The sequence below is a fragment of the Manis javanica genome, chromosome 15 (assembly GCF_040802235.1).
Source record: "Manis javanica isolate MJ-LG chromosome 15, MJ_LKY, whole genome shotgun sequence".
NCBI classification, from domain to species: domain Eukaryota; kingdom Metazoa; phylum Chordata; class Mammalia; order Pholidota; family Manidae; genus Manis; species Manis javanica.
Window position 1 is genome coordinate 82,551,989 of NC_133170.1, and position 21,468 is coordinate 82,573,456.

At 58.4% G+C, this 21,468-nt stretch overlaps 2 protein-coding genes across 6 annotated transcripts; both read right to left on the bottom strand.

Annotated features, from left to right (window-relative positions):
* Positions 1-540: 540 nt before the first annotated feature.
* OSM (oncostatin M) lies at positions 541-4,596 on the bottom strand. 2 transcript variants are annotated; one of them, XM_017659937.3, is made up of 3 exons: positions 4,446-4,596; positions 2,726-2,859; positions 541-2,109 (listed from the first exon to the last, which is right to left on the bottom strand). In XM_017659937.3, exons 1-3 carry the CDS (start codon positions 4,477-4,479, stop codon positions 1,561-1,563), a joined length of 717 nt encoding a protein of 238 aa, XP_017515426.3. In that variant the 5' UTR covers positions 4,480-4,596; the 3' UTR covers positions 541-1,560. The 2 variants fall into 2 exon arrangements, with proteins under 2 accessions (XP_017515426.3, XP_073079266.1); XM_073223165.1 differs by lacking the exon at positions 4,446-4,596 and adding an exon at positions 2,372-2,426 and having other exon boundaries at positions 2,726-2,853.
* Positions 4,597-16,554: 11,958 nt separating this feature from the next.
* On the bottom strand, positions 16,555-21,078 carry CASTOR1 (cytosolic arginine sensor for mTORC1 subunit 1). 4 transcript variants are annotated; one of them, XM_036993652.2, is made up of 9 exons: positions 20,804-21,078; positions 20,179-20,249; positions 18,834-19,021; positions 18,628-18,760; positions 18,236-18,362; positions 17,661-17,774; positions 17,472-17,523; positions 17,258-17,352; positions 16,555-17,120 (listed from the first exon to the last, which is right to left on the bottom strand). In XM_036993652.2, exons 1-9 carry the CDS (start codon positions 20,914-20,916, stop codon positions 16,904-16,906), a joined length of 1,110 nt encoding a protein of 369 aa, XP_036849547.1. In that variant the 5' UTR covers positions 20,917-21,078; the 3' UTR covers positions 16,555-16,903. The 4 variants fall into 4 exon arrangements, with proteins under 4 accessions (XP_036849547.1, XP_036849548.1, XP_017515396.1 ...); XM_036993653.2 differs by having other exon boundaries at positions 18,236-18,359; positions 20,804-21,077; XM_017659907.3 differs by having other exon boundaries at positions 17,441-17,523; positions 20,804-21,077.
* Positions 21,079-21,468: the final 390 nt, after the last annotated feature.

The window sequence follows — 21,468 nt, forward strand, 5'->3', positions numbered from 1 at the left end:
CATCATCAGCCTGTCGGTGCCCTTCCTGAGGTGCCTCTTCTCAGCACCGGGAGGGATCCCAGTTTTCTGGGGGCCAGATGGAACCTCTACCCCCCAGGGGTCTTCAGGAAATGGTTTCAGGCACATGCCAGGTCCCCAGGCCACGTTTGAGGCAGGATCTCTTACTATCTTGTCCATTTCACACAGCACACATCAGCGCACCTACCCCCAGTCACACAGCCTCAGGGGGTTCCACACTCCAGCCTTCCCTTCCTCCTCCGCTCTTGCTCCCAAGCCCTGACACCCCAGTCCTCAGCATCTCAAAGGAGACCCATTCAGACACAAGACATGCCTTGTCTGTATCTGAGACACCCCCAGATCAGACCCCAAGGCTGGCTGGGGCTTGTGACAGCCCTTCCTGGGCAGGGCAAGGACATCCAGCCCAGTCCTCCGGTGGTGGGCGCCTGTGGCCTTGCCACCTAGGACCCCCCACACCACTACCACCACCAAAGGCTAGGCCCCCTCAAATCCTCTCCCAGAAGACAACAGAGACACAGGGGATTTAGAAACCAGACAGTCTTTAAATACATGTTGGCATAATATTAACATTAAATACACATCATAAATAAGCCTTATAAATAAGAAACAGATAAAAACTGATAAAAGTCAATAAATTAGTCCTGTCACTACAAGGAACTGGCCCAGCAGCCTTTGGGGCCCCCTCCAGGAGGGCCACGGTTTCAGTGTGAGACGATTCCACGACACACCACCAGGGGGAGCAGCCAGCAGCCCGGAGCCCAGGCTGGCCCCTTCAGGCACTAGGAAGTCTAGGGAACCTGCGTCCATTTACACCTGGCATCCCAATTTATGGGGAGAATTTAATAGCCATCCTATGTCACAGAGTTCCAGTAACTGACAGGCAGAGAGGGCTTTGCACAGTCCCCAAGCCCCTTGATTCACAGAGAAAATTGGGGTCCAGAGAAGTATAGGGTCACAGAGAAAATTGGGGTCCAGAGGCCACACAGGGAGTTAGGAGCCAACCTGGGACCTGAGCTCTGTTCTTTGGGTGCCGCCAGAGCAATACCCCATGTAGGACCCTCTGCCCCTGTCACAGCTGCCTAAAGTGAGATCACCCAGATGTCCAGGGGCCTGGCCTGAGTCTGGCTATGAGGCCTAGGAGGCCCGCTCAGGTCCTGACCTCGCTCTCAGAACTGTGCCACCACGGAAAGGAGGAAGTCTGGGGGCAACGGCCCTGCGGGTCATAAGAGGGAAGGGCCGGCGGGCCTCTGGGGAGCGGACGGGGGGGATGGTCAGTCTGGCCATGAGTCAGCCCGTGTCATCAGGCCCCTGAATCAACGGAAAGTGGCCCCACATGGCCTGACCTGGCCACCCCGCAAGGACTGGGGAGCTCAGAACGGGTGGGTCAACAGCGTGACCGTATCCCCCCAGCACAGAGGAGGTAGAGGGGCCTGCCTGGCTCCCACCCCATAAAGTGCACTTCTTTAGGAGTGGGTGGCCCTGGGGAGATGCCATCCTGTAGAGTACCTGCTGATCCTTCATCTGCCAGGGGCACCCCTGAGGCTACCGAGGCAACTGCCCCCTGGGCATGAGTCTTTTGTCCCTCCTGGAAGGTCGCATCCTGCGGACCCTCTTCCACAGAGCCCGGCGGGGGCTGTGTCTCCGGCTCCTGTTCGGGCTCTCCTCCCACCCTTGCAAGACCTGTTGCACGGAGTGCATGAAGCCGTGGTAGCCATGCAGGAACCTGCAGCCTTCCAGCTTGCGCTGGAAGGCATCTGTGGCCGGGGTGGGTGGTGGTGAGGCCCCCGGGCCTGCCTGCGGGGGCTCAGCCGTGTCGGAGGAGCTGGGGAGCAGCTGGGCCATGCAGTGGAGGTTGTTTCTGAAGCCGCGGATGTTCAGCTTCACCCTATCCAGCATCTCCAAGTCCTGGGCTTTGGGGAGCTCCTGCTGTAACGTGGTCAGTCTGTGCAGGACATGGCTCAAGATGACGTTGAGGGTCCTCAGGAAGCCCTGCCTGCTGAGCCTCCGCAGGGCATCCTTGCTGGGGAAGGCCCCAGGGTGCCCCTTGCAGTGCTCTTTCAGCCCGCTCACATCCAGGCCTTGCACACGGATCTGGGGGGAAAGGAGAATCGGGCGTGAGTGCTGCAGCAGCCACCAGGCATGCACAGAGACAAGTCTGCTCAGGTCGGCCTTGAAATGCTTGTCCTCGTGCAACCCCCACCTAATCCTCCCATTGAAAAGATCCAGAAACTGAGGCCCCAAAGGGAAGGGGACTCCCCGGCCGCCGCAGGCAGAGCGGGGAGGATGCTGGGGGCCTGGGGAGGTGACCACACAGGCAGTCACCATGGCATGGGGAGTGTCAGTGTGGACGTACCCGTGAGCTCCAGGAGGGTGGGACTCTGTTCTGCTCACTGCTACCTCTCCAGGGCCTAGAACAAGGCATGTGGTGGGTGTGCAATAATCATGCTAGACAACGGGTGAGTAAGGCAAAGACCCTCCAGGCCTGCTGAGCTGCGGCAGCCCAACTGTCTCCTTTGTGCCTCAGGGTGCGGCCTGGGACAATATGAGTGGATTTGTCCCTGGAATAACATGGGATTCAGCTTCCCAACTACCCTATGTCGGGTGGGGGCTGGGCGAATAGGCTTGGGCCAGGTCCTCTCTGGAAATCACTGCTGCCCTGACCCTGCGGCTCTCTGACTCTCGGATGCCACCAGGGGCAGGCACTCACATAGGGGTCCAGGAGCGTGTTGGTGTGCTGCATGAAGTCCGCCTGATTCCGGAGCTGCCCGAGGAGCTCTTGGTACTTGTCCGAGCAGCTGCCCATGGCCGCTGTGCTCAGGAACAGAAGCCCAAGGACCTGACCTGGGGCAGAGAAGAGGGTGTCACCTGACCTGGGGAGGAAGCCACAGGCGCACGGCTTTCAGAGGGGAGGGCACTCAAGAGGACCCCAGAGGAGCAGCCCAGCATCCCGGGCTTTGTGTTGTCGAGGGCTGGGCTGGGCTCTACGTGTGCACTGTCTGGCCACCCTGCAAGGTGCACCAGAGCTCCTGCTGGGGCCACCGCCACCTCCCCAGGGAGTCACTGCCCAGCTGCCGATTGCTGCACTTCACCAAGCAGGCCTTTGAGAGGAGGTTGTGGGGAGCAGCTGGAGCTCCCATGCCTGCCAATCCCACCAAGCTCAGGAGCTGATGCTGGGCAGCCCAGGTGGGGCTCTCCACACGACCCCTGGGCTAAGAGCCCAAGACTCCCGTAGCAGACCTCGGCCCTCCATGCAAGGTGGGCTTGAGAGGGCTTCAGAGTGGGCAGCCTGGGAATAGCCCAGCACCCTGAGCTACATCTGCAGAATCAGCAGAGGCTGCCCTTCCCGCCAAAGGTTGTCTGGAAAGGATGTGCCAGACCATCTAGTCCATGTCCCCATTTTGCTGACAGGAAACCAAGGCCCCAAAAGAGAAGGGCTTGCCCAGGTCATGTAAGGCCAGCACTGTCCCCGCACCTCTCATGCTTCCCTCTTCTCTCCGTAAGTGGCCAGTTCTGCCAAGCCCACCAGGGATGCTGTGAGCCGGAAGGCTCAGGGGGGCGGGCACACTGAGGCCCGCCTGCCCCGCCCCGCACACCCACCAGGCCATGTGGTTGGAAGGGGCCTGTGGCGCAATGGCCCGGAAGGCAGTGACACCATATTCCCTTCCTAAGAGCAGTCGGCCCCTTGAGGAGGACATGGCTGGGGAGGGTTGAAGGGCTGGCCACCCAGGCACAGAGACTACAGGGCTCCCGGCCGCTTCCCAGGTATCCGCTGTGTGCTGCACAGAGGCACCCATGTGAGCACAGCGTGCGGTGGAGTAGGGTGTCCACGTGGACATGCATCAGGTCTGTGTGATGTGAGGAGCAGCTGGCCTCACACAAGCATTGTGCCTCATCTGCTGAGGGGTCCCCAGGCTGCATGTGGGGTTTCCAGGGTGGTGAGACTGAGGTCTCTGGGTGAAGTCACGCGGCTCTGTGTGCATGTCTCCCCACGGGTGTGGCTGTGTGTGCTGTGTGACTGCGTGGGCTCCAGTGCCCCCGGGCCCGGCTGGGTATACCCATCCCAAACATCACCCCATTTTCCTGCTCAGCTTCTGCAACTTCCTCCTCTGCTTAGCACATCTCCCGCCTTCCTCCTACATCCCCAGCCTCTCCCCCAGTGTGTGCCCTTCCCTCACTGCCTTGCACCCAAAGTTGTCTCTATACTACCTCCCACTGGAAGCCTTTTGGGGTTACCCCTTCTCCACCCTGAGAAGACGCTGTGTTCTTAGGGGCCCCTCTCTTTGCCTGACGTCCTGGCTCTCTCCCCTTCTCAGCATCCTTTTGTGTGGTGCCCGCCCCCAGCTCTGGAGGACAGAGGTGCCCCCGCCCCACGCTGGCACCTGTGCGTATAGTGAGCAGGTGCTTCTGTGGAGGAAGGAAGTACTTACTGAGCAGCGCCCTCCGAGTAAACTGTGCCCGCATGTTGAGAGCCCGAGCTCCGGCCCGTGCCCGCTGGGGGTGACACCTCCTGCCTGGGAGCCCTGCGGGCTGGCAGCCACTTTATGCCCGCCGGGGTGATTGGCCAACACCTCGTGAGGTGGGTGGGAAGGGGGAGGGCAGGCCTTCTGGGAACATGACCCCAAAAACCAAAGTTTCCACGGGCGGCCAATGGGCGCTGGGTGCGGTGGCATGCCTGCTCCTCCTCCTGTTTTCTTCGAATTCGTTCTTCGAGGTCAGCCCCACGCCCAAGGATGATGCAAACTGCAGCCTCAGCCTTCCTGGGGCAAGTGCGGAGCGAGGAGGTCTCTGCCACCTGTAGGGGGCTGCACCCAGGGTAGAGTGGAGAGCCCGCCAGTCAGGCCCCCGGAGGGCCCGCAGGCCACTTGCGGCCCTGGAGCCTTTGGCCCCACAGGCCACTGTGGTTTGGGGCTGAAGAGAGCAAGACATCTTCCTGCTTGAGTGCCCTTCCTGCCTGCCCGCCGGGGCTGTTGGGACATCTGTGAGCGGAAACCACCGGGCTCTGGGCGCAGAGCCAGACCCAGGCTGGCAGCCCCGAGATTGTGGTTTTGGCCCCAGTACCCGCATCCCCCAGCAGGGTTCCTGGCTGTCTCCTTCCCCCACTATGCACCCCTCACACAACCAGCCTTCCCCACCCCAGGCCCATTGCTCGCCGCCGGGCCCTTTCCCTACAGACAGGGTTCCTGGGAAGAACCAGGCACTTGGAGCAAGAGCGGCAGGAGATCAGGGTTCAAACCCACTGATGTGCTGTGTGACCAGAGGTGAGTTGCTTAACCTCTCTGGGCCTCAGAGGCCCTACGTATAAAATGAGGATTAGAAAAGCATTTCTGGCCCACCTCACAGGGCTGTCGCCATCATAGACATAAAAGGCAAAAGTCCTTTGAGGCAAAAAGAAAAGATAACATTCTAATTTCAAGTACTAGCTACAAGGGGTGAAGGGGGGCACAAGGTGGGGAGGGGATTCAGGGGGTGGGGGGCTGTTGGGGAAGTGCAGAGGGGAAGCTGGGGAAGGGGAGCTGCCTCATGACGGTTGGGGACCAGGTTTCGCTTTCTGTGAAAGATAGTGATCATGGGCTGGTCCTCTGCTCCTTGCAGACCTCTGAACATCAAAGCAAAGGGGCCCTGGCCACAGCGCTTCCCCAGGCAACCTATGGGGTAAACTGAGGACTGGCCGAGAGCTGGCCAGGGCCTGCAGGCTGTGCCTAATGCGCCCAGCACATTTGCCAAGTCTGGAAGAGGGTCCTTGGCCTGCAGCCTTGGGAGCCCCGTGGGGAGGAGGTCTCAGAGCTCTCGGGAGCCAGGCTGGGGCCCCTGGGGGCTGCCAGTGAGCTCTGAGCTGCTCCAGCTGGGGAGGGCATGGGGCCTGTGGAGCCTGGGCAAGGGAGCTGAGATGGCCCAGGAGGAGGAGGACCAGACGCCCTCCCATCCATCCCTGCCCCTGGTACCCATCATGACCATCTAGGCCGTCCCTGCCCACTCTCCCTTCCGTAGACATGCCCACCACCACTCATTCAGTCATTCAACAAGCTTTTATTTGACTCTGCTCTGTGCCAGTCACTCCCAGGTGCTGAGGATCCAGCAGTGGACAAAACCAGCCCTGAGCACAGGAGGCTTCTCGTCCACCCCCGCCTCCCTGGCACCCCAGCATGATGCCCACCCCACAGGTCCAACCACCCCGCCGTCACCACACCCAAGTACCAGTTCTGGATTCTCCTCCTGAGAATGTCACTTCTGCTGAATTCCTCATCTCTGCGCCCACCTCCGCAAGACCATTTCCTGTGGCCCAAGCCGGCCCGATTCTTCATTTCACACCCCTGATCTCATCCTGTGAGGGTAGCCCTGGGGAGGGACGCTTGGCTCCGCTCCCTTTATGAGGAGCCTGCAGCTCGGAGAGGCTCGGGAGTTTCACCCAGCTGGGGAGCCTCCTGTCCCTCTCAGCTACTGCTGAGCAGTCTCCACCCTTGGGGGACAGCCACACGCTTTGCCTCGTGCTCCCCTCCCCGTGGCCCCGGGGGGCCATACAGTAACCTTGGCTAAAGAGGCCTCCAAGACCCAGAGAGGGGAGGTCACCCTGCCTGACGTCACTCCGCGCGGGAACAGTCAAGAGGAGCAGGGACCTCAAATCAGGGCTGTCAAATCCGGAAGATCACCTTCTGAGCACGAAGCCGACCGACCTCTCAGCTGTGTGGGTCCTGGGGCTAAGGGTCACCAAAGGCAAAGAGGGCTTAGGTGTTAGGTCGCTCAGGCTGCCGTTACAAAATATCACAGACTAGGGGCCTTAAATAACAGAAATGTATTTTCTCACTGTCCTGGAGCTGGAAGTCCAAATTAAGGCGTCGGCAGGCTTGGTTTCTTCTGAGGCCTCTGGTACGTGGCCCAGAGATGGCCACCTCCTGTGGTCACCTCGCATGGCCGTCCCTCCACCTGGTGTGCCTGAGTCTTAACCTCTTCTTCTTGCAAGGACACTGGCTATGTTAGGTCAGGGCGCACCTTTGTGACCTCATTTTGCTACCTCTTTAAAGGCCCTATTTTCAAACACAGCCACATTCTGAGGTGCTGAGGGTGACGCCTTTAACATATGGGTTGGAGGGACAAAATTCAGCCTAGAACAGCTTGCAAGGGTCAGCCTGGTTGGAGGGCCGCAGGGAGCGGGGGACACTAGCAGAGATCCCAGAGCTAGGAGGGAGGGAGCAGGGACTGTCCCCAAGGCGAGGAGGCCCGGCTGCCCATCCGAGTGAGGCATGAGGGCAGATGCGTCAGCGTTTCTGGTGAGGTCAGCACCCAGTGACGTCCCTCTCGCCATCAGGAAAAGCTTGCGACACGGCCCAGCCAGTATAAATAGGCTCCCCGACCACAGGCCCGGGCTGTCCCCTCTTCTTGGGCCACGTCAGCCAGGCCCGCGTGATTCGGAGGGGAAGGGAGGCCGAGCTTGGTTCCTCAGAACTGCTGTTCCCTTGCCCTTCCGGCCCACCCTCTGGCTGGGGGGCCCCCCCCCTTTAAATGTGAGGAGAGGGCCTGGGCGGCCTGGGAGGGGTGGGTCAAGCTGGACACTGAAGGCCTCCAACTGGGTGGGAGATGGTGGTCCCACACCTGCTGGGGTGGAGGCCAACCCCGGTTCCAGTCTCAGCCGGCTTGTAGGGCCCATGCTCTTGGTTCAGTCACGTCCCCTCTGGCTTCGGTTTCCCCTCTATAGACTGACTGCCCTGGGACAACCGAACAACCCAGTTTAAACAGGGGCAGAGGTTTGAACGGATATTCCTCCAGAACAGACAGACCAGAGGCCAGTGAGCACAGAAAGCAGGTCAACATCCTCGGCCATGAGGGAAATGCAGAACCCGCCCCACGCTGAGATATCTCTTCACACCCACTAGGGGGCGGCAGCCCAGGACAGACATCACCGCGTGCTCGAGGCGCTGCACAGAAATCGAAGCCCGAGTCTCCTGCTGCTGCAAATGATTTTAAAACAGAGCAGCCACTTTGGAAGACAGGCTGGCAGTTCCTGAAATGGTTAAACACAGAGCTGTCATACACCCAGCTGTTCCACGCCTGGATATATGCCCGAGAGAACTGAAAACGTGTGTTCACACAACCTGCACACAAACGTTCACAGCAGCATTTCTTTATAATAGCCAAAAAGTGGAAGTAGCCCAAATGTCCATCCACAGAAAATGGATTTAAAAAAAAAAAAAAAAAGAAATGTGAGCTATCCATACAGTGGGATGTGATTCAGCCACAAAAAAGAGTGCAACATGGACACATGGTACCATGTGGATGAGCATTGAAAACACAATGCTAAGTGAAAGAGGCCAGTTACAGAGACCACATACGGGATGATTCGTTTACATGAAATGCCCAGGACAGGTCAATCCTTGGAGTCGGAAAGCAGGTAAGTGATTTCCAGGCACTGGAGTGGTCTGGGGACAGGGAGTGACAGCTGATAGGTGTGGGGTTTCTTTGGGGTGATGAAAATGTTTCTGAATTACATAGTGGTGATGGTTGCACAATCCTGTGTATGCATTAAAAACCACCAAATTATACACTTTAAAATGAAGAAATTGATGGTATGCAAATTATATCTTGATTTTTTATAACAGTGGCAAATACTACCTCATAGCAGGTGCTCAACAAACATTACCCATCAGTCACTGGGGCAGATGGAGGCGCACATCTGCTTATGTCACGGGGTGGCTTTGAGGACAGTTGGGAAAGACAGCATTACATAAATCCTGGGGTGAGCGAGGATCAACCAGCACCCTCCCCACCCCCATGAGGTTAGCGAGGTCACCCCCGGCTGAGGGATCCTTGGGTTCCAGGACTGCCACAGAGTTCTTCTGGGGCCTGGCATGTCCGGGGGTGTGGGATACATGTCCCCCTGTGCCCAGTGACTCTCCCAAATTGGGTAACTGAGCCCCCTCCCGAGGGCCTAAAGATCTATGCAGGGAAGTGCAGTAGGGAGAGCGAGAAAAGGAACCACTTACTGTGTGCATCCTTTCAGCCAGAGGTCCAGGCCCTGCCACAGGGCATCCCCAGGCCCGGGGTAAGGCAGGTGGGGGCCTGTGCACCTACTCTGAGGCGGACGACTGGGACACAAGGTGGCTGCCCTGCTGTCCTCTCTCTGGCTGGGTTGGAACACCCCCACCCCAGGCACCCTCTCTGAGCCCAGGGTCCTGTCTCTTGAGGTGACAGGACAGAAGCGATGACCACAGATGGGCCTACAACCCTCCAGAGCCCCATGGGGTCCCTTGGCATCCCTCAGCACTCAGATGCCACTGTCAACAAAACAAGCCTCAACATCAGACAAGGGTCAGGAAGGCCCACGGGGTCCTGACTTTCCTCACAATGACAACATATGATGCCTATTTTGAAACATCACATTTGTGCCAAAAATGTTTTGGTGCCCCAGACAGATGCTGTCCGCCCAACGGTAATAATCGAGCACACTTCTGGAGCTCCTGTGTGCCAGGCCCAGTTCTGAGCATTTCACATGGGCTAGCTCACTGAATCCTCACAACCACCTTATGAGGCAGATTGTTATCTCGGTCGTGTAGATGGGGAAACTGAGGCCTGAGAGGTGGGGTACCTGGCGGAAGGTTACACAGTTGGGAGGGAGCAAGGCAAGTCAAACAGCTCTCGTAGCGGGGAGATGGGAGATCCGCTCCTACAGGGGTGGCTGCCCAGGGAGAGCGTGAGGGAGGAGGTTGGTATTTCTGTGGGTTTGGAAAGAACGCCAGTTTCATTGGCAAAAGTGCAGGAAAGAGATGCTACAAATTCCATGTCGGGATAACTGCCTGGGGAAATGTGGGAGCAGAACCACACGGGACCAATTAAGAAATGGCAGGTGTGGCTGGAAGTCTAACAGAGAGGGAGCACGGCAAGGAAGGAGGGGAAACTGAGCCATTCCCAATGTGGCTCTGTTGCCTTTGCAACCCCCCAAAGGGGCTCTTACAACACAACCTGCTTAAAACACTTCCCTGGCTTCCTGTTACCATTTGGATAAGCCAAAGTCATTACCACAGCCACCAGGCCCTCCCGCCTCCCCACACCTCTCTAGCCCACCACCTTCTCTGGCCTTCACCAGTCCCTCAGGGGAAAGCTGAGCTCTTACCCCAGGGCCTTTGCACATGCTGTTCCCGCTGCCTGACACTCCATCCACTGAACTGCCACCCAGACAGCAGGGTCCAGTCCAAGCTTCATGTCCTCCAGGAAGCCCTCCCTGACCTTCTCCCACCCAGGGCAGCTTCTCACCCACCATGACCTTCCCAAAGTACTGTGTATCCTTTGTAGCACCTTTCAGAGCTGTACATTTTTACAAACATAGTGTTGTCTCCCCAGCCGGACTGTGTATATTCCTAGAGGGCATGCACTGTGGTCATGGCTCCCCATTGCTCTCCAGAGCTCAGCACACACCATGGAGTGCAGCAGGTGTGCAATAAATCCTTAGTGAATGGATAAATGGAAAACCCAGATGCGTCCCCCTCACACCCCAAGTGCCAGGCCTCGAGAAATGCACCTAGCTGCCGGCTGGGAGCAGGTGCCCTGGGAGCCTTTCTCATATCCCCTCCTGGTCGTCCTTCCCCTGGGAGATCAGAATTATCTCACTAACAATACACTGAAGCATGTGATCTCTTTTTTAGGAAGCCTCAATTTTAAAGACGCTGACTTTTTCCTTTATTATTATAAAAAGTGAATTCAAAATCTATTCTTTCACCCACTGCAGATTTCAACACTTTCCTGGAAAATGAACTGAAAAAGAAACAGCCAAGGCATTTCTCCTACTTCCTTCAAAGAACTCACTTCAGAACAAATTGCACAGAAGTAGCACCTGACAGCCTCATAGAAAGGGGCCAGGGCTGGTCTTTACTGGAGGCGACAATCCTGCATTTTGCAAAAACAGACAGATTACAATGGCTTTTCAGTCCCTCATTCGACCTATATTTAAGTAACTCGCTGTGTGTGTTAGACCCCAGGCTAGGTGTGGATAAACTGGCAAGAAAGACAAGCCTTACAGGTGAGTGAATTTGCCATGAATGCCTTTTTATACCCAGGTTTTGAAGGGTGAATAAACACACATGCCAACATCCAGCATGCGGTGGGCCTGGAACACCCATTTGTCAGGCTGCTCATCTCTCTCCCCAGGCCACAGTGGGGGCAGGTGGGGTAGGGGTGGGGGTGGGATGGGGGTGGGATCCCACCCAGCCTGGCCTTCATGATACCTGGAGTCTAGCAATTCACCTACATCCTGAGCAGGACCAGGAGTCAGGCCTCCCTCGAGTAGCTGGGGTTTGAGGCAGCATGTCACTGTCTGGCTGTGGAAAGCCACCTACCCCAGCCTGCACAGAGCAGGGGTGGGGTCCTGCTGAGTGGGTCAGAACGTGACAGGCACAGCCAGGGAGACTCCCCCGGTCTCCACCTGAAGGCATGGCCGACCACAGGGTGAGCTCCTGCTGCACAGAACAGTGATGTCAGTCTCTTTTCTGCTAGTTGAGCTGGTTTCCTGGCACTCGCAGTGGGGAGTCCCTTGTCCTGCACAAACAGAGGGATGGGGGCAGGAGGGTGGAGCGGATGGAGCCCGGAAGTGGGATGGGCTTGGAGCCTTTTTTCTTGGTGCCAGGTGCAGCAAAAGCTCAGAGTTTTGCTCAACAGAGAAGCAACTGGGGAAAGCTGGGGGCAACAGCCAGGGACCCCGTGGGGCTGCCTATGAATGAGAGCCCTGATCCCAGGGAGAAGTCCGGGACCCAGAGGCGGGACTCACTTGTAGGAACGCCTGGAGGAAATGACCTGGCACAAGGGCCGTGGAGGACTGGACTTCTTCCCCGTCTCATTCCTGGGGAGATGCCAAGGAAACCCTGGGTGTTTATCTTGATATGAAAAAAAGAAACAATTCCTGCAGCTCCAAGAGGAGAAAAAGCTATCAAAGCTTGTTCTGTCCCAAGGCTAAATGGTGGACATTCAATGGGTGACAGGGTGTGACCAGCTGGGGCTAGGGTCACTCTGTCCACAGAATGAGTATATAGGGAAGAGAAGCAGAACAATATGGCATTAAATGCCAATGCTGGGCACCCCACAGTCAAGAAGGCCAAGTCTAAGAGGCAAAAGGTAGGAACAACCCACATGTCCATCAGCGGATAATGGATACAAAAATGCAGTTTGTCCACATGACAGAATATTACTTAGTCATGAAAAGGAACAGAGTACTGATACATGCTACATCCGGATGCACCTCAGAAATATGCTGAGTGTAAGAAGCTAGATGCCAAAAGTCACATATGATGATTCCATTTATATGAAATGTCCAGAAAAGGGAAATCCGCAGAGACAGGATGCAGAGCGGTGGGGGCCAGGAGCTGGAGGGTGAGGCAGAGGGACTGTTGATAGGCATGGGGCTTCTTTCTGGGGTGATGAAAATGTCCTGGAACTACAGCAGAGTTGCCGATTGCACAACATTGTCAATGTGCTAAATGCCACTCAATTATTCACTTTAACATGGTTAATTACATATTATGTGGGTTTCACCCTGATTAAAGAAAAAAAATTTTCTTAATGGCAGAGCTTAGAAACACAACAAAGGGCTGAAAGGCAGTCTGCTGCAAGGGGGCAAGAGTGTCAGAGGCTCTCCCGCAGTGCCCTGTGTTGGCACCTGGCTAGCACGGTCCCAGGGCTCTTGTTTGTTGACTTTGAGAAGGCTTAACCTCAACTTCAAAGGCCAGGGTATGCCACCTCGGGACAGGGCCTGGCAGCTGCCTGGAGGGGAGGCTCTCGGCTTTGGGAGAGAGTAAGTCTAGGGTGGCCAGGAGAGCTGGTGCTGGCTGGGAGGTACCAAAGGCAGACCTGGGGGTGCTGCTGAAGGCTGGTGATCAGGGAGGGAGGAGACACACTAGGATTGTGCTGGGGAAAATTCACTGTGCAGCCAGATGAGAGGGAAACTGAGGCAGGGAGTCTAGCAAGAGGTCTGGGGCAGCAACACAGGGGAGGACAACCTTGGGTTGAATCAGGGCCTGGGAAGCGGGGTGCTGGCCTGTGAAGGGCAATGGATCTGGGGAGCCAGGGTGGATCTCCATGTGTCATGGCAGGGGGCCAGGCCAAGGAGCTCGTGAACAGTGGGCAGAAAGCAAGGCCAGCCTTGCTTCAGGCTGCAGGCAGAAGAGGAGGGACAGAGAGAGAGTGGGCAGCGAGGTGGGTGGCAGGCAGGGGAAGCTGAGGCTGTGGCAGCGGGGGGAGGGGTGGGGATGAGGGCTCCAGCACAGCCCACCACTGCCCCGGTGCGCGCTGGGCCTTCAGAAACTAGGGAGAGGCAGGGAGCCCGAGGGGTTGTGTCCAGGAAAGGAAAGCAGACAGGAGGGGACACATTGGCACACGAGTGAACAGGAAAACAAGATGCAGATGCACGTGCACATACACACGTGCAAAAACTGCCCCAGCCACAAACAGGAGCCATAAATCGTCATGTGCACATACAAGCACAGATGCACACTTCAGCCACACACACACACACAGGACACGTGCAGAGATTGAGCCGTGCATACAGCTGGCATTCATACGTAATCAGGTGAACATGCAGTCAGACATCTGGACCTCCTACACAGAGGCACAAGTATACACCAGGCCACGCTGACCCTTAGACACATGTGTAGACAGACAGGCACACACACCAGCCAAAACAGACTCATCTGTAGAGATGCACACGGAGGCCTGCATTAGAGGACAGACACCCGTGCAGCACATGCGTCCACATGGCGCCATGACCAACCTCCCAGGAAGGAAGCTCTGGGCACCCCATCTGAGGCACCCCAGCACCAAGGCCCGCCTGGGAAAGTGACACAAACCGCGGCCATTGCCCAACACACCCATCCAGCCCAGCCTAGGGTCAGGAAGGAGCCAGGGCCAGCCTCACGTGCCTGCCCACGCACTTGCTGCCACCAGCGGCAGACAGCTGGGATTGCGGGGGATCTTACAAAATCACCCATTCCTCAGGGTTCAGCCAAAGTGTCCCTGCACCCGGGAACCTCCCAGCGCTCTTACACCGGCTCTTATCCTTTGTGAACTCTGGTTCGGCCAGGCCCAGTTGTGTGACCTTGAGCAGAGCACTCACCTCTCTGAGCTTGTCTTCCCCTGAGTAAAGGGGCATAATGAGCATGTGGGAATACATGAATCAATGGAGCACCCCCCTCAGCCCCCCACGTAGAGGGAGGGGAAGCAGAGTCCCCATATGCACAGGGCCAGCTAGCTGCCGGCTGGGCTGCCCCTCCTGCCTCCCGGGCTGGATCTCGGGGCCAGGAGGAACATCGAGAGGGCAGGGGTTCACTCTCCCCTCTACACAGGACCAAAAGCCAGCTTTGGAGCCACCTGGCAAGCATGGGACCACATGGGCCTGCCCGGCATGGGTGGGGATGAAGACTTTAAACGCTGGATTTCTGCTCAAATATCTTGGAGGAGAACCTAAGAGGTCACTTCCTCTGTGTGGGCCGGACTATCAGAAAGGGTGGAAACGACAGACTCCCCGCCTGAGGTTTCCTCATCGTCTCTCCCCACCCACCCAGGAGACCCCCACCCAGATCCACATCCTCCCAGGAGATGCCGGGCACCAGGCTGGTGCTCAGAGGGCTGAGGGTGTCCTCCCACTACCGAAGGACCGTGGGCAGGGCCCTCCCCAGGCACTGGCTGCCACCTTTATGAGGATGAGTGCTCAGGCTCTGCAGTCTGGGGCTTCGACCCTGGAACTCAGGGGCTGACGTGGGTGGAACGGGGCTCCCAGGACTGGGAGGACAAGGATGTGGGCTGTGTGCCAGCAAGTGCCCCGACCTCGGTTATGAATGACCCAACCTGAGCCCAGCCCCTGGCTGGGGCTGACCAGACTACTTTTGCCCTAGAACTCTCCTGGGGCCCAGGTGGGACAAAGAGGCGGTTGTGGAGCCCCCTCCCAGCCTGGGGCAGCATCAGCCCATCAGCCACATGTGACATCAACTTCTCAGCTGAGTGTCCCCGAGGCGAGTCCCAAGCCCTGGGCCCTGACCCCAGGTGGGTCTCTGTCTCCCCACCTGTAACCTGGGGAAGGCCGAGGGCTGGCCTAGTCACCCTCAAGGACCCGAACGCCCCGGAAGCTAAAACCCCTCCACATAGACTGGCACACCTGTGGCCAAGAGAGGTATATGCATACGCTGGTCTTTATGCCTGGGTTCGAGTCAGTCCGGCCCCAGCCAGGCCAGTCCCGTAGGCGGCCCCAAGAACCAGCCAATGCCAGATTAGGACCTGGTCTGATGGACTGGGTGAGGCCTGACACACTTGGAAAGCCAGGATGACAGGAACGTCTAAATCGGGTAGTGACTCAATAGCAGACAAGAGGTGGACAGACCTCTGGTGCTGGACGTGTGGCCAGGTCACAGCCCCAAGAGTTCTGGCTCTAAATCCCCCACCTCAGCCCAGGATGCCCCTTGTGCCAGGGCCAATGGTGGGCCCGCCAGAGAGAGGAGGAGCCAGGCACCCCTACCCCAAGTCATCCCACAAACAATCGCCCCCTTCCTTCCTGGGGCCAAGAGGTCTAGGGTTTTGAAGGAGCTGCCTGCTCGGGCTCAGTGCACAGGGGGAAACTGAGGCCAAGGGGGAGGGGCCGGCCCAGGGTCTCCGACTGCTCACTCACCAGGCTGGGCTGTGTTCTCTGCTCCTCTGATCTGCAGCCCGGGTTCCCAGGGACAGGTCGGGCGCACTGCCAGAGGCCTGGCCCTCGTTCTGGCTTTTCTGGGGAGCCACCGAGACTTCTGAATACGCCGAAGTCACACCCTTCTTCCCTTTCTGTGTGCGGGCGGGTCTGGGCTGAGGGTACCTGATAACCTCCCCAGCACATCTGTGGGGCCCCATCAGGCCACTGCGGAATCCCAGCCTCACGGATCAGGGAGGCGTCCCCACTGTGACAGGAATCCAGGCCCAGATGTGCCGAGCCTTCGGCCCTGACATGTAGCCATCGAGGGCAGAACAGATGGTCTCCAGGCCCTTGTCCTGGCCTGGCCAGGGGATGCCCTCTGTATGGACTCCCTGGGCCATCCCTGTTCCCACCACTCTTGTAGGAGAGCCCTGGTAGCAAGAACTGGCTGATCTCTTGGCCAAAAGGGACTCCTGTGAGAGACATCCAGAACTCAGGTGTGGTCCAAAAGAAAGCAGGCGGCGGCTAGAAAAAGGTGCTTTTGGGTCCTCCTTGAGGGTGTTTCACACAGGCCAGTTATATCCAAGGTGGCAGGGAAGGTTGGCGGACCCCAGGCAGGAGGGTCTGGGAGATGCTGCCAATGTTGAGAACCTTCTGGGCTACTCTGGAAGCAACTAGGAATGAAGAGCAAGCCAGGAATCATGTGACCTTGGCTAAGTCACTTCACCTCTAAAAGCTTCTGTTCCTCATCTGGAAAACGGCAGTGGCTCACCTACTGCTTCGGAGATGAGCCCAGCCCAACCCAGCCACACGGGGAGAACCAGGACCTCAGGCAGAGGGTCCGTGCGGAGCACAGAGCAACTGTGGCCGAGCTCAGACAACCCCAAGGACCAGAGTCCAGCCCAGTCACTATAAGCCCTTTATTAACAAGTCATTTAAAAAAGAGAGAGAAGAAATGTAAAAATACTTTTCTTGGAGGCCCCAAGAGGGTGAGGCGCTGTCAGAACTTACCTGGCCAGGGCCGGTGCCCCAGCCAGAGGCAGAACGGAGGTTAGGGCCCTATCCAGGTACCAGGTACCCGGTACCCAGGGCTCTGAGAAGGGGGGATGGCTTGGGCCTCAGGCAGGGAACGTGCAAATGCCGAGGCAGCACAGAGAGCGATGGGTTGAGGGCTTCCTGGAGGAAGTCCAGAGCACCGTGTTCCCGTGTGGGCAGACACGCACGTCCATGTGAGAGCCAGTGCCTGCACATAGTTTATGTACAGAGTGGAAGGAGGGGTCCCCCAGCAGGAACAGGGGGCAGGGGGCAAGAGGACTTGTCCCAGAGCTTGAGAAAATAGCTTAGAGAAGTCTCTGGAAGCCTGGGGATGAAGGGAGAACATGGAAGCTGCTCCCTGTGAGCCTCAGGAGCCCTGGCCCTCTTGCCGTCGCCGGAGGACCTCAATGACACTGCTGATGCCGTCCTCGGGCACCTGCGGCGGGCGGGGGGGACAGAGGAGGAGTCGGGACCACCCCAACTTCCTGGCCCAGCGAGGACTACCTCCTACCCATCCCACCCCCACCCTCCTGGGCCTCAATGTTACTCAGGACCCTGGCCGGCAGCGCTCACCAGGGCATGGTCAAAGTTGAAGGTGCTGATGTAGTAAGCAGAGATGTCAGCCGCAGCCAGGGGTCCTGCGATCTGGGCCACAATGCCACATTCATCTGAAGGTTGAGGAGGGGTCTGTGTGGATCACCCTGGTTGCCCCCCAGGCCCTCCCCAGGCCCGCAGCGCACAGGGAGGGGCTCTCACCAAAGCCCAGGGGCTGTCCGCCGATGCGTACCATCCTCCACAGCTCTCCCGAGGAGCTCGTCAGCAGGAGGTCACTGGGGAACCTGGGACACAAGTGGCCGTGGCTGGATGCCCAGACATCCCCTCCTGCCTCACTGTTAGCTGAAGTCTGACGCCCTGCCTCCTTCCTCCCTGGGCACACATAGGGACTGCGGTCCACCCAGGGCCAGGGGCAACCTACTTCTTCTGGGTCTCAGCATCCATGACGATGGAGATGTAGCCCTCGATGAGGGAAAATGCAAAGAACGTGATGCAGCTGGGACCAGGACTGCCAGAGGCTGCCTCCTTGGGAGCACTGGGGAGGGACAGGAAGCTCAGGCTCTGTGTTGGCACCCTGCCCACTCCATCTCCTCCTAGTCAGCCTCCAGGCCCTGGGCAGGGGTTCATGGGTAGCTCTGGGAAGGCCTCCCTGTTTCTGAGCCATTTTCCTCCTGTGAGAGAGCCCTTATCTCCTGCGGTGCTAAGTGGGGGTTGGGGACGATGATGAACCCCGTCTGTGCCAGAGAGACGGGACCCCAGAGCTGGTGGGCCCAACCAGGGCACAGCTCAGGGGTGGCTCTACCCACACTCCAGGAGAGGGCTCCACCTGTGGTGTCAGGGCCTTTCTGGACCATCAGTGAAGGGCATGTGGGCCTCAGGGGCTACCAGGAACCCAAACCACAGAACAGGGATACAGTTGCAGAACTGGGCATGAATGGAAGGTGGTGGGACAGAGCACAGGGATCAGGACTGAAACTAAGTACAAATGAGGCCCACCTGTACGAGTAGAAAAGGACATCAATGAGGGTGGTGGCGATGGCTGGCAGTGTCTCGGGGTCCAATGTGAGGACACAAAAGCGGTTTTGTGGGCTCTGGATGGGATGCACAGTGGGACTGGGCCCTGCTGGGAGGGACCGAACGGTGGCAGGTTTAAAGGTGACTGCAGGCTGGCGCGCCCCCTGGTGGCTGGCCAGGGAAGGACCTGGGCTGGGTGTGTGTAGAGCTCCGCAGGAACCTTCCCAGATTTCCCCCTCCCCATCACCCTATCTTGTGAGGCGGTTGGTGTCAGCTGGTTATCCCCATGCCCACAGACTCACTCACCCAAGGCAAGGGACCCAGTGGGAAGAGGAGCCCCCACCCAAGTCTGGGTGTCAGAGATCCACACTCACCATGCTGAGCACGGGGAAAGCCATTGCTGGAATCATCCCTGGCAACAGGCACAGGCTCCCCACCCACTTCTCGGTAAATGTCGAACTCCTGGGCCAGTGTGTGGATCACCACAGACAGGTCCTGCTCCCGCACCTGGGCCAGAGGGAGATGGCCCATCACATGGGTTCCCAGGCACCCTGTCCTCCAGCACCTGTGGAAAACTCACCAAGATGAAGTCCGTCTGGTAAGTGGACAGCATCAGCACAGACACATGGTGCTCAGCCAGTGGGGCAATGACTGAGCGGGCAATCTTGGTGACCCCAGCAGCCTGCACTGTTGCACCGCTGTGGGATGACACATTCAGCACCAGCCACGTGGCCTCAGCCACTTGCAGGAACTCAGATGGGGGCAGTTCTGTAGGCAGAGGCACACACCAGGTCAGGGCCTGTAGGACTGGCCCCTGACCCTCAGTTTCTCTGTGTGTGCCTTAAGGTCTACCCAAGTAAGGGCAGCGGGGCAATGCCTGAGCGGGCAATGACTAGAGACTGGAGCAATCTCCTTCCCTCAAATTCTGCTCCTGAGCCCTGCAAGTATGCAAGGACTGAGAAAAGTTCAGGTGCTGGCCTGCCACTGCCTGCATCCCAGTTAGGGTAGAAGCACCAGATTCAGACAAACCTAGGTTCAAACCCCAGCTTCGCCAATTACTAGCTGTTGACCTGGGACAGATGATTTAACGTCTCTTGACTCTCAGCTTCCTCATCTGTAAAGTGGGATGACTTATGTACCTCATAGTTCAGAGAGGCGTTATTCCACGTGGCACCAGCAGGGGGCGCCAACAGATCAGGTTGGCTGGAGGGTGCCGTCTCCCTTAGCCGACCCAGACTTTCCCTGAAGTTCACACAGGGAAACTAAGGCCAGAAGGGGCGCAGTGGAGGACGGGCCAAGCTCCAGTTGGCGGGCCTGAGTAGTAGGCGCCAGATCTCAGCTCCAGGGACCAGGGAGGAACTAGGCTGGAGTCCAGTCCAGAGCACAGGCTGGGGCCAGGGTGGCTGCTAATCACCCAAGCGCAGCCAGGAGGCCCCCGCGGACCCTGCACTGGGCTGGCAGCCTGCTCCTGCATTCCTTCCCTAACCCTCGGGCTCCTGGAGTTCCCAGACCAGCCAGGGAGGGGATGATCCGCACCAGGGAGACAAGTCCAGGGGGAAATAATGGGGGCAGTGGGCGTGTATCGCAGCCACAGAAACCCTTGATTCTTGCCGGGATCTGTAACTGAGACCCTGCTGTTGGCCTGAGGCTGCTAAGTGACCTTCACACACAGCTCAGTCTATAAAGCCCTTAGGAGACCTTATTAGATCAGAACCATAACTAGACTCATTTCACATAAGCGTAAACAAACAGCTCAGAGAAGGGAAGTGATTTGCTTAAGGGCACACAGCCAGTGCGTGGTAGAATCGAATCCGAACCTCGATCCATCTCCCTTCAAAGCCCCAGTTCTTGGGACACTGGATCCCAACATCTAGTGAGAACCCTGCAGAGGGTGGCGCAACATCCCTCCCCAGCCCAGCCCCCACCTTTGAAGCCCTCCTCGTCCACCATGAGCGTGTAATCCTCGGGGGTCTCCGTCAGGCTGAAGAACTTGCACCTGGTTAGGGATGGGGGCGGGTAGATTTCTCACCATCCACCCAGAAAAACTCGCGCCGGGCGCCTCCCTGCCCTCTCAAGCCACAAGCTTCTCCCCAGGGCAGTGGGGTGTGGGCCCCATCTCCGGAATCGCAAACTGTTTTCTGCCTTCCGAGCTCCGCAGGAGTCTCCCGCCCCTCCATTCCGGGAGGCTGGAGAGGCTCACCGGCGGCGACGGACTCTGGGCCCCTAGACAAGCCCCAGTGACCCGATGGGAGCCGCCCGGAAGAAACGCCGTGCAGCCGTCAGGAAGGAAGGCCCCCACTGACACCACGAAGTTAAGCATTGCCCACCCCAGGCTGTTTGCGCTTTAACTGGCCCTGGCAGGTGGCCCCACGGGGCCGGATAGGCGGCGGTCCCACAGAGGGTAGGCCCAGGCCGGATGGCGGCCGGGGGTGGTGTAGGGGCCTTCCCCGACCGCTCCGTCTTGCCCCGTGGCGATTTTTAACTTTCCGACCCCGTCCCGGAGCAACAGCGCAGCCCACCACATCTGTATCCCGGAACCCGGACGCGCACCGGCTACGGCGGGGCAGGAAGAGCAGCTTGATGAGTGGGTGGGTGTAGAGCCAGAGACCGGGGCGGGCGAGGCTCAGCACCCGCACCCGGTGCTCTAGGATGTGCAGCTCCATCGCGGCCCGCGCAGACCCGACCCCGCCGCCAACTGGACCCAGGCCGCTCAGCGGACGAGGCGGCGGGGGCGGTACCGGGGGCTTAAAGGAACCGCTCCGTGGCAGCGTCCACGCCGCCGGCTACGCCGCGGACCAGCCCAGCCCTGCGCGGAGTCCCGCTCCTGACGGCCACGCCCTACGGGATACCCGGCCTATCCGGGGTGGCCACACCTCCTTCTAACTCCAGAGCCTCACCCGGCTCCAGCCTGCCCCAGCTGACTCCGCCCCTTTAGCTTGGCTCGCCGATCACGGGCTCACCCCACCCCGTTGAGTCCTCAGGCCCCGCCCATGCCGCGCCCCGTCTCCGACCTTTCTCGGCAGTTCCCCGAGAGCGTTAGGGTTGCAAGATTGCGGATGGCGTGGGGTCGTTTCTATCCTTTGGGCCTCTATATGGGTCTTATGATTGAGGTCGTTGAGGCTTGGTAGGGCCGTGAGGCGAACTGGAACTTGGCTGGGAACCCAAACCCCTGAAGCATGGAGGAATAGAGGTCCCGCTGTGCAGCCCCAGCGACC

Excerpts from the sequence above, each read along its gene's own strand:
- OSM (XM_017659937.3), bottom strand. The coding sequence starts at position 4,479 with ATGCGGGCACAGTTTACTCGGAGGGCGCTGCTCA. Across the intron at positions 2,860-4,445 it reads TACTCGGAGGGCGCTGCTCA|GTCAGGTCCTTGGGCTTCTG; the intron begins GTAAGTACTTCC and ends TCTCTGCCCCAG. Across the intron at positions 2,110-2,725 it reads ACACGCTCCTGGACCCCTAT|ATCCGTGTGCAAGGCCTGGA; the intron begins GTGAGTGCCTGC and ends CTTTCCCCCCAG.
- CASTOR1 (XM_036993652.2), bottom strand. The coding sequence starts at position 20,916 with ATGGAGCTGCACATCCTAGAGCACCGGGTGCGGGTGCTGAGCCTCGCC. Across the intron at positions 20,250-20,803 it reads TTCCTGCCCCGCCGTAGCCG|GTGCAAGTTCTTCAGCCTGA; the intron begins GTGCGCGTCCGG and ends ATCCCTAACCAG. Across the intron at positions 18,761-18,833 it reads ACCAGACGGACTTCATCTTG|GTGCGGGAGCAGGACCTGTC; the intron begins GTGAGTTTTCCA and ends CCTCTGGCCCAG.